Here is a 19,025-nt window from a genome sequence, read left to right as displayed (position 1 = left end):
GCACAGATCTGGAGAAGGGTACCTAAAAATGTATGCAGCATTGAAGGTCCCCAAGAACACAGTGGCCTCCATCATTCTTTAATGTAAGAACTTTGGAACCACCAAGACTCTTCCTAGACCTGGCCGCCCGGCCAAACTGAGCAATCGGGGGAGAAGGACCTTGGTCAGGGAGGTGACCAAGAACCGGATGGTCACTCTGACAGAGCTCTAGAGTTCCTCTGTGGAGATGGGAGAACTTTCCAGAAGGACAACCATCTCTGCACCACTCCACCAATCAGGCTTTTATGTTAGAGTGGCCAGACAGAAGCTACTCCTCAGTAAAAGGCACATGACAGCCCGCTTGGAGTTTGCCAAAAGGCTCCTAAAGACTCTCAGACCATGAAAAAGAAGATTTGATGGTCTTATGAAACCAAGATTGAACTCTTTAGCCTGAATGCTAAGCATCACCTCTGGAGGAACCCTGGCACCATCCCTACAGTGAAGCATGGTGGTTGCAGCATCATGCTGTGGGGATGTTTTTCAGCGGCAGGGACTGGGAGACTAGTCAGGATCGAGAGAAAGATGAACAGAGCAAAGTACAGAGAGATCCTTGATGAAAACCTGCTCCAGAGCGCTCAGGACCTCAGACTGGGGCGAAGAATCACCTTCCAACAGGACAACGACCCTAAGCACACAGCCAAGACAAGGCAGGAGTGGCTTCGGGACAAGTCTCTGTAATCAATTTTAGAATAAGGCTGTAACGTAACAACATGTGTACAAATCAAGGGGTCTGAATACTTCCCGAAGGCACTGTATGTGTCTGTTCATAGTCAAGAGCAGCACATTTTGTCAAATGCTGAAGGGGATGTGAAGCGAAGATGTAAATTAAATAAATAGAAAACATATGAGTCCAGGATTTGCCCAGAGCGATATGCAACATCTTTACCATGTACAGATGCTTCCTATGGACGCACAGAGCAAGGTGAACCTGTATGTAGTCAGTTTCAACAGTGAGTGTGCAATCTTTCAGCGCTGAGTGCATGTGTTTTGTAAGTTTCCGTGGTGAGAACAAGGCCTTAACAATAAGTGGTCTGACAGAGACATTTTTGTGGCTAGACACAAACATAAAAAACAAGAGTAATATTTCTCAAACTGACCTCAGAACTGACAGGAATGCTTTACCTCCCCTTTGTGCATCCATCCTACAGTAAATGAGGAATATAAATAGCACCCTTCTAATCATAACCACCCCACTCAGGCCCCCCAGGCCCTCTCTATTCAGATCCCCAGAGATGTTCAGAGAAAGATCAAGCGCTGTTGTGTTTATTGGTGGGTCTGTGGGCACTCTCTGGTGGAAGTGGGATACTCTTTACAAAGGGGATTTCATTTCATTGTAATTCAGCGGTAACATCGTTAGAAGGGCTCGGGGATGGGATGGGGTGCTGTTTAATGTGGTGGGTAGTTTAAGGGGAAAAGAAGGTTTTATGTTTCTGTTGTTGCTGTCAGTGGAGGGAAGATAGGAGCAAAAAGGGGGATGGCTGGCATAAAGCTGGTATAGAAGAAGGACTTTCACTTAGTACATTTCACCCGCCATTTTAACAACTGTCATTGTCCCAGGAGTCCAAGGAGCTGTCTGACCAAAAGCCTTTTTAGAGGTGGGACGAATCTCCTGCAGAACCAGGAGAAAGAGCCTGTTGATCCAAGAAGAATGAGGGCCAGGGAGACAACCCCCTATCCCTGGTTTCTTATACTTGTTTTTTAGCTGCCTTTTTGTGAGCTGTTTTAAAAGATGCACAAAAGGACTTGTCCGTAGGAACAAATCGAAGTGAAAGGATTACTTCTCAGCGACGTTTTGTGATTTTTGTTTGATAAAAAGCCTACCTTTCAGTTTGTTTAAAAGGGTCATTTAAGGAGAAAGGCTTATTGGTTCTTCTCCTCCATCTCACAGTGTGTTCTCTAACTGGTTATTCTCCTCCATCTCACAGTGTGTTCTCTAACTGGTTATTCTCCTCCATTTTACAGTGTGTTCTCTAACTGGTTCTTCTCCTCCATCTCACAGTGTGTTCTCTAACTGGTTCTTCTCCTCCATTTTACAGTGTGTTCTCTAACTGGTTCTTCTCCTCCATCTCACAGTGTGTTCTCTAACTGGTTCTTCTTCTCCATCTCACAGTGTGTTCTCTAACTGGTTCTTCTCCTCCATCTCACAGTGTGTTCTCTAACTGGTTCTTCTCCTCCATCTCACAGTGTGTTCTCTAACTGGTTCTTCTCCTCCATCTCACAGTGTGTTCTCTAACTGGTTCTTCTCCTCCATCTCACAGTGTGTTCTCTAACTGGTTCTTCTTCTCCATCTCACAGTGTGTTCTCTTTTGGCTCAACCAGTCCTTGTGATGTCAGGTAAAAAAAGAGGACTAGAAGTATAAAGGTTGTATCCATACCAATTTACTCTGGTTTACTTAGCTCAACAACAGAAGTGGTGGGGTAGGGCTTTAGCTAGATGACTTTGCAAATAAGGATAGTCACCGTTAGACTATTCTCCATATGACTTTAAAGCTAACCCCTCTAACCAAAAGATGATTTCACATGATTCACATGCTTCTTCACATCAAACTATTTTTTTTTTTTTTTTGAGAAACATGAGATTATAATTCTCATCCAATAGTTTGATTGGTCCATTTGCCATTCTCTGGTCTGAGACTGAGACTGGTGGGAATGAGTGTAGATATTCAGACCTGTCACTGCCAGCTGCAGGGCAGTCGGTCTGCTGGAACTCATGTCACGTCCAGGGGTCAGCCACCCCACTGGCTGAGAGACAGAATTTAAATAACAGGGGCTGAGGAATTGCCAACTGTTTAAAGCCCTTACAAGGTCAATGCAGAATAATTGCATTTGCTTGGCTGGTGAACAAGCTGTCCACACTTGGCAGAATTTGAATAAATTCACAATGAATTTCAATGAGGAGTCCAACTTTTTATATCTGAGGGACATTTGTAAGACGTGAAACGTAGCCAAATGTTACAGAATCCACCGGCTCTAAATGGAAGTTTCCAATGGCAGGCCTAATCAATCATTGTAAACTCAGAAGCCTGCTCTGTAACCAAACAAACCAAAAATCACAAGGATGTATGTATAAGTATAAGTAGCCTAAATATAATCAAGATTTATTAAATTAGGCATCATCTCTTGTAGATTGTGAGGCTCTGATGACAATCACAAACAGGCCAACTAAAACCAGATAGGCTTCTTAATTATTCAAACCTATTTGAAAAATGCTACTTTTCACCACCACCAGCTGCAGACAAGGTGCTAACTGAAAACATTAACAATGTCCACCTGCTGCTTTCTTAGAATAAATCTTTCCCTCTTATCTGTAACTGCCATGGGACTTCCCTGATAAGGAAAACCATAGGATTTGATCCCCTCCTTAATCTCCTCCTGCTAATATTATTTCTTTATTCAAACTTATACGTCACATGCTCACACAGCAACATATTTTTATGTTATATTTACCAAATGACTATAAAGGCCTACCTATAGTAGATTCAAGAACAAGCAAAGTGCCTATAGAAAATAGTTGTAGGTTATTAAGGCAGAATGTGAAAACTTTGGCGGGCAAGGAATTCAAAAGTAACAATGGGCTTAAAAAATGTATTTCACACACACACACACACACACACACACACACACACACACACACACACACACACACACACACGCCCTCCAATCGTGGGCGTGTCTACGATGTAGATCCCGCCTGGGGGGAGAGTCTTTCCTCAGCGTCCCCACAATAGATCGCAATGGCACATTACAGACCGCCCATGAGGCGTGGCTAGCTTGGCGGGTAGGTTATAAAGTTGGGCTAGAACAAAATTGCGTTGTATTACAATAATGCAGACGCACGGGAAGGTTGTTTGATTTCTTTGTTCATTCTGGAGAGAATTACTGTATGGACTTTCAATATACGTGATTCTCAGTATACAACTACATGTTGTAGTTTTCAAATATATCAGCATGTCGAAAAGTTATGGTAAGAAAACGGTTATCTCTATAACCAGTGCAGGATTCACCTGCCTTCTGTTGCTCTTGGTGGTCGCGCAGCATCAAAGAGTTCAGGTAGACGAGGTTCCAAACCAGAGAGAGATGGGGACACGCTCACTCCAGAGCATGGACACCTTGGCTACGGACGGAGTGAAGGCTGTTCAGCAACAGGTCAACTCTGAGGCGCAGGCAAAAAAAGGATTCTCTGCGTATTTTTCCAAGTTGACCCGGGGACGGCGAGAGGCGGACAAGCCTGCGGGGTCCGCTCAGTCAGCGACAGATGCCTCCCCCGCAGAGGACATAAGTGCAGATGACATCTTCATCGCTGTCAAGACCACAAAGAAGTTCCATCAGTCTCGACTGAATCTCCTTCTGGATACCTGGATCTCTAGAAACACGCAGCAGGTAAGCCAACAATACTACATTATTATCAGAAGAATATGGTTCATTTTAAATCCTCCATGGACATAGCCTAGAATAAAACAATCACATATTTTCACTAGGTTTCCTTTTAGTAGGCGTAGTCTAGGCAATTTACCATAGCACACAATGCTTTTACAAAAATGGGCAAAAGGCCTAATTTTCTCCCATAAAAGATGCTTTACAACAAGCCACCAAAGAGTTAAGTGTTACTGCTGACCCACTGAAACATCAGTCCCACTCATGTCAGGTGAGAACTGTTTGTTCCTGAACTGTCCATATTACCCTCTTAATTATTCAGTTCCTTAGGCTCTGTCACTTTGTATTCTGCCTTGAGTGATGCCCCCGAGAACATAGGGAGCAGTTTCAGGACTCTGCAACCCCTCCTTTTTCCCCTCTCTCTATTATCCCACTCTTTTGGGTGTCCCTGTGAATGCCCTGGTGCAATGTATGTCTCACAGCAGCAGCTCCAGTGCTGTCCCCTTTCCAGGGCTAACAAAGCGTCTTTCTGAAGGGTGAAGAAAAGCTTTCCCAGCCCCCTTGTCTCAGCCGCTCCATGGGAACGTGGGAGCTGAGTCTGGGTCAAGCAGCCAAGGGATGGGGAAAAACGGGGGCTTCGTTAAGGGGATGCTTGGGACAAAGGGGTGCATCTATAGGGAAGTTTGTGCTGGGAGTAGCACGCTGAGTTTGAAAATGCTGCCCTGAGAACCAAGCTCTTTTAGACTAGTGCACAAAGGCACTCACAGCCGTAGTCGAGAGGATACAGAGGCTAGTCAAAGTGATTTTATCCACTACCCAGAGTTGTCACGCATATTTTTCAGAAGTCAATGAAATTCTCCTCGGGCACAATCACACATTCTTTATCCACCTTCTTGTAAGAACTCTTCTCTCCATCCCAAGCCAAACCCCACTCGGTGTTGGGTGTTTTGAATATGGCAAGGTTAGTCATGGCAACACTGTCTCTCTTTGTATACAGAGGAAGTGGGGTGAGTGGAGTCTGTTGCCATTAAAATGGAACTTTGAACACAAGTTGCATCACATTATCAAATACAGTAGCCCATTCAAAAAAAACTCCCTCCATTTCATAATGGTCTGTGGTGAGTTTACTACAGCCGATACAGGGAAAGTCTATCTGACATCTGTCCTAGTTCTTAAACTTTTATGCTCAGGAAGATGGGCTGTCAATAGAGTTTGGGGAGTAGCAGTTTACATGGCCATTAAGTGTGTTGCGCTTACTGTAGTGGATGATGTAAGTTAACTCTCTCTCTGAGCTGGGTTAACAGCAGGGTTTAATCAGGCAGCTGGTGGGAGCCAGTGCAGGCATAAAGGACAGCCTGGGCCCACAATACAAATGGGAGTTCCTGGAGGAAGGCTGACAGGTGGCCAGAAGTTAGAGAACAAAGGATGGTTCTAATGCCAGTCATAGGAATCAGGTCATTCCCAGCACATATGGACACCTGCACCCAGGTTATATGATAATGCTCACCTGTGGAGCTCAGCTGACTGCATCCAGTTGGTCATGTCTGTAGCTGCTATCTGAAGCTGGTAGAGATATCATGGCATTCTGCCAGCAGGTGAAGCCTGACTAGAACTGTGCACTGGTTCACTGGGCAGATCAGAGCCATGATTAGTATTTCCAGCACAAGATATACACTTTCTGTTTCCTTAAGCCAACGGACTTGCTATCAGATAATGTTTACATGTAAATAGAGAGGGTTGATCCAATCTGTGATTACCATGATATAATTGTGCCTGTGGCTTACTGTGTCTGGCAGAATCATTTATCTGATTTTGTATTATGGTCAGAAGTTTGTTTTTTATTACATGAAATTAAAGTTATTGGGGGGAAAAAATTATTTGGTTCAGAGAATAGTTGTAGTGAAAGGCCCAATAGATTTTATTTTTTTGTGAGTCATAAGTTAGTGAGTAAGCAAAAGTACTGTGACATAACATGATAAATATGATGGTTTTTTTTACAACTTGTTATTATGCATGGGTTGTTCAAATAGTAGGCCCTTGTTTCCGGTGTTTCAGCAGATTTCCCCCCTGGAACAATGCAGCTTCCCTAGTGAGTGAGCCTCAAAACAATGAGAACAAACTGTGCAGCAACAGCATTCTCTGGCTTGTAGTACTCTGGGCTCTGCAGTACATAACTAGCAACAAAACACAGGTTGAAATCTAGCTCTAAACTACACATCAATGGGCATTAGAAAGGTATTGACTCTGGTTGTCTGGACAGGACAGCTGATAGCCTGGCAGTGACATAGTGGTTTGATATGCATTCCATTTTTAATTGAGATTATATTAATTTGCCAGCCCTCCCAAAACGAGCGTCTGTACGTCTGGCAGTTTGGAAGAAGACTTGGCTCCATTGTTGAGTTAATCAAATAGCCCTTCACAGTATGAAGGAATGAGTGTATGGATATCCAGCTGGCCAGAGAGTGGGAAAGTGTCATTCTGTGTCTGTAGGTGGCCTGTTCTCTGTCCTGTACTGTAGTCCACACTCCAGTGACTTTAGTGCTGTGCTAAAGGGAAGGGAGAAAGCGGCATTGGGGTGGGGGGGGGGGTATTGATGGAGGGAGATGAGTGGAGGGGGGTGTAGTCCGTGCCCTTCCTTCCTGGGGATCTTGAGACAGCCAGCCAGGCACCATGCTCTACTCAGACTGGGCCGTGCCAGGCCTTTCTTTAGTGGGGAGGAGTGCAGTCCAGCCCTCATCTCATCTGTGGTTCAGACAGTCATCATAAAAAAAAATACAGTTCATTCTCCTCACAGGACAGGATTTATCAAACTACGGGGGTAAATGAATTAGTATTCTGTTTGAGTGACTACTTTTCTTTAATGTTTCAGTTAAGACAAAAGCCATTTAGCCCTTTGGAGACTTCTCTTTTAGTTAACTGCTGCAGCTGTATGCAAATACCAGCAAACATAGTTAGAATTTACCCAGTGGAGGACTTTAACCAGCATGAAAACACCCGGCATTGTTCTATTGAAGAGGGACAGCGTATGGGGTGGTGAGAGAGGGGGGGAACGGGGGATGGGTAGGGGCTTGAAGTGAGGGTGAATGACCACACACAGATTTCGATTTTACTAATCAGCAGTGAGACCCCCCCCATCAGCCCCATTCGACCCCTTTCTGTCTGTACCCGGGCCGCTCTGGCAGCTGCCTCAGTGATTAGGCTGTCCATTCAGCGGGACTTAAAGCAAACAGCGCCAGCCTCTGATCCCTTTACCAGTGAAACCACCACCCTTCCTTAAACAAACACAGGCCCAGGGCCTTGCAGCATCCATCGCACAACATCTGCTCCCAGTTTGTTGTGCAAACCAATCAGATAAAGCTTTGGCACCGATGGCAGATAGTACTGAAGTATAGAAATGGGAGGGGAGTTATTAGAAAAGTGAATGTCTTATCGCCCTCTGGCATGAACTCAGCCAGCCCCACTGTTAAGATGCAGATCTCAGATGGCTGTTGCTGCTCAACAGTCAGAGGCAGCAATCAATTAGTGGGAATGTGGGGTTGGTTCAGTTGTCATTAGCTGTTGGGAGGTCGCGAGCAGCGAGAAAGGGTGGGAGGGTGTGGGGTTGAGTGGGAGCTGCTACCTGGCGTGTTGGGGCATGCGGCGGAGATAAGGCAGGTGCTGTCTCACAAGAGAGGGGAAAAGTAAACGGGCAACGGCAGACACGCACACAAACAGGCAACGGCAGACACAAACAGGCCATGGGGGCCCTTTCATCAGCCTAGCACCTGCTAAGCCCTACCCACCATAAAACAACTCCTAATCTCTACCTGCTCTTTTAAGTGTGCCACTGAGGCTGCCTTTTGTTGTTAACTAAACACCAGCCTGCAGTATTCTAACCTTTACAGCTTTATTCTTTGGCTGCTAAGACCTTACTGTGTCACACAGGTGGTGCTGAAATTATCATTGGGGATGTCCCTATTGATATCTGTATGATGGCCATCGATTTGTATTTCTAGTCAACATGCTGGAGCTAGGGAGTGGGTACAGATCCAGAATGGAATTGGGTCTTTAGTGTGTTTGGGGGTCAGTGGGTGGTGGGGGTTGGTTGCTTCCCTCTTTGTTCTATGTCTGGGATACTTTTGGGGGCCTGCACAGTTGCTATGGAGAGAGGGGGACATTGCATAAGAGGCCTTTATTAGAGTGGGGCTTGTTTAACTCCATGTGTATAACTCCACATGCATAAGACTGCTGATAGCTGGTCATCACAGTGAATTTGATGTATGGTGAAGAAGGACATCAGACATACTGTAGTTTGGAATCCAGCTGATTCTTGTGCCACCACTTGTTCTGTGAGGGGCTTTGATTTCATGGATGTTCCACTCCCACAACGTGATCTGATGTATTTTTCCTCCTTTTCAGACCTACATCTTCACAGATGGAGAAGATGAGGAGCTGAAGAAGAAAATTGGTGAGTTTTGGATTTTTTTTTAGAAACATTTTAGTTCTCATTTTATATTTATCTTAACCTGAACAGTAGCTGGGATTAGTTCAACATTAAAGGTCCAGATTTGATAGTGAGAAACCAAGCCCCTATTTTAATCCCCATGGAATTTGTTGCTTTGAGCTCCTGGGGCATGTAGTCTTAGTCTCAGATGGTGTTAAACTGTGTGGAAAAGGCTCTAACAGCGCTATAGTTACAATTACTTGCATTAGCTAGCTTGTAAGGTACTAGTTTGTAACTCACTATCTCCTCCCTCATTGTTCCTACAGGGAGTCATGCCATCAACACCAACTGTTCAGCAGCACACAGCCGCCAAGCTCTATCCTGCAAGATGGCTGTGGAGTATGACAAGTTCATTGAGTCTGGGAAAAAGTAAGTGTCTATTTAAAGTGATGAATTTACCCAGGCTGTATGTCATTGTAGATTTGATAGTGACTATTGTTCCAATTGAAATATTAGAACGCTTTAACAATGTTTTCCCCTCTTAGGTGGTTTTGTCACGTGGATGATGATAACTACGTTAACATGAGGACTCTGGTGAAGCTGCTGTCCCACTACCCCCACACCCAGGACATGTACATTGGCAAGCCCAGCCTGGACCGGCCCATCGAGGCCACAGAGAGGCTAGGAGACAAGATGGTAGGTGGACTTAGCCCTCCTGGCTTATAACAACTTTTCAATTGGTTATAAAAAGTTTGACATGCTTCAGAAGGGTTGCATAACAACCTAACATGCTCGTGGTCTCTCTCTCTCTCCCCCCCAGAGACCAGTAAACTTCTGGTTTGCTACTGGGGGAGCCGGCTTCTGTGTGAGCCGAGGCCTGGCTTTGAAGATGAGCCCATGGGCCAGTGGCGGCCATTTTATGAACACGGCAGAGAAGATTCGTCTGCCTGACGACTGCACCATCGGCTACATCATCGAGTCGGTGCTGGGGGTGCCTCTGACCCGCAGCAACTTCTTCCACTCCCATCTGGAGAACCTCCAACAGGTGTCCAGATCTGAACTTCACAAACAGGTGAGATGTGCACGTGTGTCCGTCCGTCGTTTCACTGAGAATAGAGTTTCAGCATTTATCAGAATTTATTGGGTAGGGGTGCTAATTTCTTTCCTGTCTTTGCTTATTCCAGATCACATTGAGTTATGGAATGTTTGAGAACAAGAGGAACATCATCAATATGAAAGGGGCTTTCCCAGTGGAGGAAGACCCATCAAGGTGAGACATTGCCCTCTGCATGACTACTAATACACAAATGGCGATCCTACTCTACTTGAACTATTTTGACTGTAAAGAGGGTATCTTTTTTTCTCTGTTAATCTAACCTCCATGTCTCTTTCTCTCTCTCCTTGTGTTCCAGGTTTAAGTCTGTGCACTGTTTGCTGTACCCAGACACCCCTTGGTGCCCGCTTCAGGTTGCCTACTAGGTGACCGGCTCCTTTGGTATCCTCGTCCCCGCCGTGCCTCGGTATCTGAAAGGCTGGTGGGGACCCGTGTTTGGTATCGGACTGTGATGTCACTGTATTTTTGTTTGTGGCACACGTACTCCGATAGTTTTACTGGGCTGCTGTGCGGCCCGCCTTTGGACATTTCCTTCCTGTGTGGTGTCTTGGCTTCCTCCCCTGGCATAGGGGAAGAGGAGCCAGGCAGGCACTTAGTGGGAAGGAGCTTTCAGCATTATGGCTTTGCAGGCAATCAGTGCTTTGTTTTAAATGTTGCTTGTAAATGTATTTGCAATTCTTATAGAATATACTACTTATATATCCAAGCCTTTTGCCAGCTTTACATGATTAATTTGTTGAATTTCCGTTGAGTTGTTTGCCTTATTGTTCGATTTCTTTTTGTTTCTTCTGGGTTTTGGAAGCCATTCAAGGCGATCCTTTTAGGTTCTATAGAAATAATCAGACGGTCAGAATTTGTGAGATTGTGGAGGAAATGGTTTTCATTTTGGGATTTTTGATTGTAGTTTATTTTTGTTCATTTCAGAAGACTCCGGACAAAAACAATAATATGAAGATATTTTGGCGCTTTTTGTTAATGATTTGTCAGTGTTATTACTAATATGATTTGAGCTGGCAGAAGGCAGTTTTCTGAATGTGCCGTCAGGTTATAAAATTTGAGGTGTATCAGGAATAAGCACTTTTCCCCTTATTTGATAGTTTTAAATGAATGAATTGACATTCTTAGACATGTTTCACAGCTGTGTCAAAACCAACAATGTAATGACATAACCCCCAAAATATCAATATCTCTAGATTTGATTGCATTTAAGAACATTCCTTGCATTTGATAGAATCAGGGAAAATAATATAGCAAAGATATTGATATTTTTTTCTGTTACAATCAACTGTTGATTTGTTTGAAGATGTTCTTGTTTAAAAATTGCACGGCTGGGTTTCAAATGAACTTTTGCTTGCTCTTGTGAAGTAGCTAAATTACCTCCAACTCTTCCACTGAGAGTTTATATTTACCTTATAGATTACCATCAACACATGTAATACTCTCTGATCATTTTTGCACAAAATGGATTGATGGAGAGCCATGCACACTAGTCTAACTTATTCCTCAGTGAGTATGCGGGTTGGTTTTGTATTGAGCTTTGCAAGAGCAACACCAGTGTTTACACACACAGAGGTGTTGTTCCTCTGTAAATGACCCATATTGGGTAGGCTTGTATATGTTGATTATAAAGCAGTACTTGTGTACTGTGCTTTTTTGTTGAAACGCTAAATGTGTATATTGAGGATTAGAATGTAAATGACTTTGATGACCTGGACATGTTTTTTTACTGCTTGTTGTAACTGCGCTAAATGGCTGTTATTTATCCTCCAGTATCTGGATGGTTCTAATGTTTGCTTCTCAGGGATTACAATCAAATCCTGATGTTATTACCATAGGAACCACTGTGGTGCCTGAACATGACACTTTGAAATAAAGTTGGATAACCGCTGAGAAACAATTGTTTTGTATTTTGTCTTCTATTACATACCATTCATAGCATGAGATTACAGATCTACTTCTACAGAAAGGTTAGAATGGAATAATCCTTGTATTTTACAGATAGTGTGTGAACAAAATATCAGCCTATTCAATCACATCCTTATTATTTAGAAGGGATGAAAGTGTCATAACTTGCCATGATTTTTAATGTAACCGTCTGTTAGAAGGCACACCCAGGCATGACCTTTAAAAACTAGCATTGTAAACTGTCATCTCTCACAACCATGCCAAAGAAAAGGGCTGACTAGAAATGGCAATGCCCAAATTCTTATGTACTGTCTAAGGCTCTGTGCTTGTCTCACTAAAGCATTTAGGCAAACAACCTCTGTGAGTCATTGTTGGCCAAGGCCCAGCTTGTAAATTATAATGCTAACGGGACACACATAAAAGCCACAACTCAGACTTTATTTATTAGTCTTCAACACTGGGTATGGGAAAGGACATTGTTCCGATCGAAAAGGATTGCGAGGAAATAAACAGGCCCACAGTTCTCCATGTGTCACAATCCTAATTCCACTGAAGTTGTGATCAGATGTGACATTTGTGTCTGACAGACGGAGCCACTGCTTTTCTTCAGACATTAGAATTCTATGCAAAAGACGGAGGAAATCATTCATCATACAGTGTGACACCGAGCCTTGGGAAAACAGTTTGGCAATGATGAATTGTGGGTAACGCATTGTACCCCTCTTACTGTACATACAGTACCCTGCCTGATCTGAAAGATGGACCCAACAACATCCATCACTCAACCAATGCAGTCTCATAACATTGTGCAGAAAAGCTTCTCAGAATTTCTTTTCCCTCAAGGTTTTGAAATGACTGACCAAGGTAATGTTTCTGTAACTGAGTCAGACCAGAGTTCAGAGCCAAAGCTGTAGGAGATCACATTACTCTTCACTTACGGATTTGTTATTCATATAAAACCTTTGTTTTTCTAAGTGAAAGATCAAACCGCTCTCGGTGCCGAAGACAACGTTATGACACATCGGCGACTTAACCACTTAATTGTACAAGAGTTTATATACTTTAGCCATTTTGATGCTGTTCACATGGGTCCAGTGCCAGTAAAGAACCCCTTCCTTCCTCTACAGTTTTACCCAACCAATAGCCACTGGTTATATGGATACGGTTACTAGAGTGATGGTTTTAACATGCTTGTGTCATATAATACATTTCACCCTTATTTCAAACCTCCATAAAGATGGGGGGGGGGGGGGCAGTTATCATTTCATGTGTCACTGGAGAGGAGAGAACAGAGAGAGAGAGCCTGATGACAGATGTCTGTTTGAAACAGCTTCAGACACATTAAGGGCCTGTAACTTTTCCCACTACATATCACCAAGCCAAGCTATAATTATGGCTTTGTGGTCTGGATGTTTTCTCTGGTAATTTGTCTCACATGCTCAGCTTCACTGACGAGTCCTTCATCCCTTCACGTGAAACGTTTTCTAAATGGACAAATGACTGTAAATGTAAAGTGGGTGAGTCAAAAAATTAAAATATGCTTTGAGAGATAGGACTTCCATTCAGTGGGACTGTAGCCTGAGTATATGAGACAGACAACCATAGACGTGTAGTTACAGACACAACAGAAGGTGACAGATGACAAACAGAAAGACATGTAACTGGTGAGAGGGTTATCAGAGAGCAACAACAGGATGCTACAGACCTGTAACCTCATCTCTTCTGGCGACTAGACATAATGTTGAAATCGAACCGGGGGTATTGTTGTGCCACATCCTGTTATCACTGATAAAGATTTTAGGAACCAAACCAGTCCACTATCCAAATTCCGTTTTTAAATGATGAACTGTCCTCATAGTTGTTGTTTCTCCACACACTGATGCCAGTCGACACTCAATCTCCAGTCTTCCTTGTGTTAGCTTCTCCAGAACCGTGTCAGTCAAACTGTCTGCTCTCACCCTAGCCGTACTTGTGGCTTTAACCCTGGGCGTCAGTCATCATGAATAGCTGATGTATCTAGTCTCTGTCTGTCTGCTCTGCCACCCTTTAAATGATAGTTAGTTCTGAGAATTCCCATGTGGCAGTTGACATGAATTCATAAGTACTTTAAACACACATGGACTTAAGGTTTTCTATTTGTTTTGACTGGTTCCCCTCCACTTCAGACGCTACAGACTGTCTGAGTTCCGCCTTTTCCCAGACAGTCCATTTAATGGGTGCTTCCTGTCTAAAAAAGCTCACAACCTACTTGAGAACGTGTAGGCCAATAATAGAGCGAGTAGGATTCCAAACATTACAACTATATGTAAATCATGAAATCCCCAACCAAAAATGTACAATGTAAAGGCCAGAACAACTGGTGCCTTGATAATGAAATGTGAAAGCGAACCTGTTAAACACTCTTGAGGTAAGTTGCATGTTGACTCACTCTGACACATTTGGTGGACACATTCAACAGTTAATCCAACAATCATTTTATCTACAGAGAAGTGTCAGAGATGGCTATAGATGGTGATGACCTGTATCCTGCTGATAAGAAACTTTAACACCTCGGAGATTCTATAGCCTCATAGGTGTTACATCTCGCACCTCCCTGCTTGCTGTTGGTTCAGATGTGTCAAAGTACACACAAAAAGTATGTTTTATTAGGAAGGTCTGCCTTGATTTTATTCATACCCACTGGGCACACACTGGTTGAATCAACGCTGTTTCCACATCATTTCAATTCCATTTTTTTAATATATTTTTTTTATTTAACCTTTATTTCACTAGGCAAGACAGTTAAGAACAAATTCTTATTTACAATGACGGCCTACACTGGCCAAACCCGGACGACGCTGGGCCAATGGTGGGGCAGTGGTGGTGTGGAGTAGGAAACTCATGCAGTGATGTTCATGGTGAGTCCTGGCACAAGGCTAAAATCTGGCGAGGTATGGAAGGCATCCAACATTGGAACAACTGCCAGGAGACAAACATTCCACAGTGCGCCGGGGATTGCGGAGACGCTGGTGACTGGAACGCTGTCACCATGGCTTTCCCCTGCAGATCACCCACCCAGCCAGTCTCCAATTAACAGCCCACGGTGTCTGTAGGATTAGGAGCGGCTGGAGTGGCAGGAAGGTTCTGTATAGCCCCACTGGGAGGGAGCACTCACAGCAACTGGCTGAGGGCTTAATCCGCTTTCTCAACATATACTCAAGAGCTGGGAAGGCTGTCTTTACCATAATCCAGGTATCACATATCTCTAGAAGTGAGGGCTCGCTTGAACTTCAGAGTGGCTATTATTTGTGAAGACAGTGTCCTTGAACAGACTATAGTGAAGATCCAGCCTTAGAGGAGGGCTGCAGGCTCCTCCCAGACCGATCCATCCATATACCATAGCCTCTTGAAAGGTCCATTGGGTAAGGTAATACATCAGCGACCTTCTACAGTGTCCCACAGCAGGCGAAACAGTTCCTGTGTGTTCAGCCAATAGCTTGATCTCACCCATCCATTCCACACTGACTCAGAATGGCTGTGCCTGTAACTCATGATTATTGAATTATTTGATCTGAGTGCTGGGCAATTAATTCCTGTTGGCACAAGCTGTAATTGAATTATCCATCAACAGTCTTATAGTGACAATGATAATGTACTCAAACACTTTCCATTACATTGTCCTAATTGAACCATTTGAATTATCTGAAAACATCCACTTATTTCATCAAAGACATGAAAGGCTGTCCCGCCCATTCCTCACTCATATACCATTGCTGCCCTAGGCCCAAAGTACTTTCCTACACTTAAAGAAACATACTGACTATACAAAACATTAGGAACTGCTCTTTCCATGACAAAGACTGACCAGGTGAATCCAGGTGAAGGCTACGATCCCTTATTGATGTCACTTGTTAAATCCACTTCAATCAGTGTAGATGAATGGGAGGATGTAATAAATGTATCACTAGTCACTTTAAACAATGCCACTTTATATAATGTTTACATACCCTACATTACTCATCTCATATGTATATACTGTACTATATACCATCTACTGCATCTTGCCTATGCCGTTCGGCCATCGCTCATCCATATATTTATAGGTACACATTCTTATTCATTCCTTTACACCTGTGTGTATAAGGTAGTTGTTGTGAAATTGTTAGATTACTTGTTAGATATTACGGCATGGTCGGAACTAGAAAGCACAAGCATTTCGCTACACTCGCATTAACATCTGCTAACCATGTGTATGTGACCAATAAAATTTGATTTGATAGGTTAAAGAAGGATTGCACCATTCAGAGGGTGAACGGGCAAGACAAAAGATTTAAGTGCCTTAGAACGGGGTATGGTAGTAGGTGCCAGGCGCATCAGTTTGTGTCAAGAACTGCAACGCTGCTGGGTTTTTACCACACTCAACAGTTTCTTACGTGTATCATGAATGGCCCACCGCCCCAAAGGACATCCAGCAAACTTGACACAACTGTGGGAAGCATTGGAGTCTACATGGGCCAGCATCCCTGTGGAACACTTGACACCTTGTAGAGTCCATTCACCGACGAATTGAGGCTGTTCTGAGGGCAAAGGGAGAGGGGTACAACTCAAGGTGTTCCTAATGTCTGGTATATTCAGTGTACAAGGGAGCTCCACTGAGAAGGAGGAACGCTAACTCCATTATACTTGGGGAACAAGGATTATCTCGTGAAGTCAGTACCGTATGCCCTGGGGTTTAATACTCTTCCCACTCCAGTGTTCCAGTGACAACATTGGCACCTGCAGGGCTGTTGAGTGACGCTTGGGCCCACACCCTCTGCGTTAACATCGTAACAGTACCACCAGAGGAGGTCAGTATTTCAATCTTGATGCAGATATGCAAATATCCCCGTCAGCTCTTACACCCCAGGTTGTGTCGCGTAAAGACATGCTGGATGTTGGGGAGATGAAGACTGATCATCTTTACCAGTTGAACACTAGGTTGGCACGCCTATAGTAATTTGACCCCCATTACAACACATTCTGAAATGTACACAAGGAAGAAGGCCTCATCTTACGGTAGAACACCAAAGAGATCTTCACCAGAGATATGCAGGAAAGGTTGATTTGATAGTGGATGCAACAAAATAGAACATTCGTCCCAACAGAGGAAGACCAGTTCTTTGTAGCGATATACATGTCAGGCTGCCTTCTAACACAATAGCTCGTTCTGTAAATGCCATTTCCAGCCATTGTTGCTTCTACAGGAGGAATGTGGCCACATTCACGGCTAGTGTGGCAAACTAATGTGAAAATGTACCTTGTTAAACCTGCTAAACCGGAGGTGGTGGAAAAATATTGGTTCAAGACATTAGTTTTGTCCAGCAGCCAAGACGCCCCTCAAAGCCCAGGAACGAAAAGGGATACGGTTTAGATCAATGTAAAAAGTAGGACAGTGAGGAGGGGATTTGCTTGAGAAGATAACTACCCTGCACCAATACCAATGCGTGCTTTTAAAAATGACTGGCTTTCCACACAGCCATGAAATAAAAGGTTAGGGAGGGGGCAACAGGGTAGCTCTAGCGATCCCTCATTCCCCCTCCTGCTGTGTGGGAGATGTGTGTAAAAGAGCTTCTGGGATGTGAGTAACACAGACACACCCCCCAGGATACAGCTGCCTCTCTCTTTTGAGTCCAGCCACAAAGGAGGGACAAGCAACCCGCCCTGTCTCCTTGACTCCCGGGCCCTCCCATGACTCCAACTACAATGTGCCTGGTAGGACGTCCCTCCAGTCAAAGATGCCTGGGACCTACATTCACTGCTCTTTGCCTGGCTCAGTCCCACAGGACACTACCGTACAGTGTGTTAAAAAAGGGTGAATCAGAATACACTGAGACATCCTCTAGAATTAGACTTTTCTAAATCTAGCTAAAATAGATGACAACTTAGAGAGGCATCTACACTAATAGGCTTCTTCCGTCTGGTCTGTCATGCAGCTGCTCTGAGTCCTGGAGAGATAGCTGGGGTTAGAATCCTCCAGAGGAGAGTTAGCTGTGCTAGTGTAGGAGCATCTGGCTACGCGCCCAGGCCCGACTCAGGAAGTATCTGCTGGGGGTCAGAGGGCTCTGGCACCATCTCGCCCCGCTCCGCTATTCAGCCCTCCACCTCAATGCATTAGCAATGCATTCCTCCAATCCAACAATGGGGAGTAATTCAATTTCCTCAAGAGTAAGACTGTGAAATTTCATTAGCGCGCTCCTTCTCGCTGAATATATTTCCGGTGCATTTGCGAAGAACTTGGCTGCCTCTTCAGGAGAAACAAGACTATTTAAACACCGTTCTGCTTTGTTTCTTTACTTCTCAGTCAAACTTCTTCTCAAACTGAAACGTTTGAGAAGCAGGGAAGGAAGGGGATAGATGTGATTGCTATATGTTCAGACAAAGAATATTGAATTAGAAAAAGTAACAAAAAAATTGGATATCGTAAGCATCATTAACCATTTACATGTAAGACCAAAATAATATACTGCTCAAAAAAATAAAGGGAACACTTAAACAACACATCCTAGATCTGAATGAAAGAAATAATCTTATTAAATACTTTTTTCTTTACATAGTTGAATGTGCTGACAACAAAATCACACAAAAATAATCAATGGAAATCCAATTTATCAACCCATGGAGGTCTGGATTTGGAGTCACACTCAAAATTAAAGTGGAAAACCACACTACAGGCTGATCCAACTTTGATGTAATGTCCTTAAAACAAGTCAAAATGAGGCTCAGTAGTGTGTGTGGCCTCCACGTGCCTGTATGACCTCTCTACAACGCCTGGGCATGCTCCTGATGAGGTGGCGGATGGTCTCCTGAGGGATCTCCTCCCAGACCTGGACTAAAGCATCCGCCAACTCCTGGACGGTCTGTGGTGCAACGTGGCGTTGGTGGATGGAGCGAGACATGATGTCCCAGATGTGCTCAATTGGATTCAGGTCTGGGGAACGGGCGGGCCAGTCCATAGCATCAATGCCTTCCTCTTGCAGGAACTGCTGACACACTCCAGCCACATGAGGTCTAGCATTGTCTTGCATTAGGAGGAACCCAGGGCCAACCGCACCAGCATATGGTCTCACAAGGGGTCTGAGGATCTCATCTCGGTACCTAATGGCAGTCAGGCTACCTCTGGCGAGCACATGGAGGGCTGTGCGGCCCCCCAAA

General features: G+C 44.1%; 1 protein-coding gene across 1 annotated transcript; it reads left to right on the top strand.

Moving 5' to 3' along the window:
- Positions 1 to 3,861: 3,861 nt before the first annotated feature.
- On the top strand, positions 3,862 to 10,784 carry LOC106607332 (beta-1,3-N-acetylglucosaminyltransferase lunatic fringe). The gene is made up of 7 exons (XM_014204196.2): positions 3,862 to 4,419; positions 8,812 to 8,860; positions 9,163 to 9,265; positions 9,382 to 9,532; positions 9,657 to 9,908; positions 10,021 to 10,106; positions 10,249 to 10,784. Exons 1-7 carry the CDS (start codon positions 3,988 to 3,990, stop codon positions 10,313 to 10,315), a joined length of 1,140 nt encoding a protein of 379 aa, XP_014059671.1. The 5' UTR covers positions 3,862 to 3,987; the 3' UTR covers positions 10,316 to 10,784.
- The last annotated feature ends 8,241 nt before the right edge of the window (positions 10,785 to 19,025 follow it).

Source organism: Salmo salar, chromosome 06 (assembly GCF_965601325.2).
Source record: "Salmo salar chromosome 06, fSalSal1, whole genome shotgun sequence".
In the NCBI taxonomy this organism is placed as follows: domain Eukaryota; kingdom Metazoa; phylum Chordata; class Actinopteri; order Salmoniformes; family Salmonidae; genus Salmo; species Salmo salar.
The sequence above is the reverse complement of the archived record's forward strand: the minus strand, read 5'-3'. Positions and strand labels throughout refer to the sequence as shown.

Bases quoted from the DNA above. Each gene is read 5' to 3' on its own strand.
- LOC106607332 (XM_014204196.2), top strand. From the start codon at position 3,988: ATGTCGAAAAGTTATGGTAAGAAAACGGTTATCTCTATAACCAGTGCA. The intron at 4,420-8,811 runs GTAAGCCAACAA...CCTCCTTTTCAG, and splicing joins TCTCTAGAAACACGCAGCAG to ACCTACATCTTCACAGATGG. The intron at 9,266-9,381 runs GTAAGTGTCTAT...TTCCCCTCTTAG, and splicing joins TTCATTGAGTCTGGGAAAAA to GTGGTTTTGTCACGTGGATG.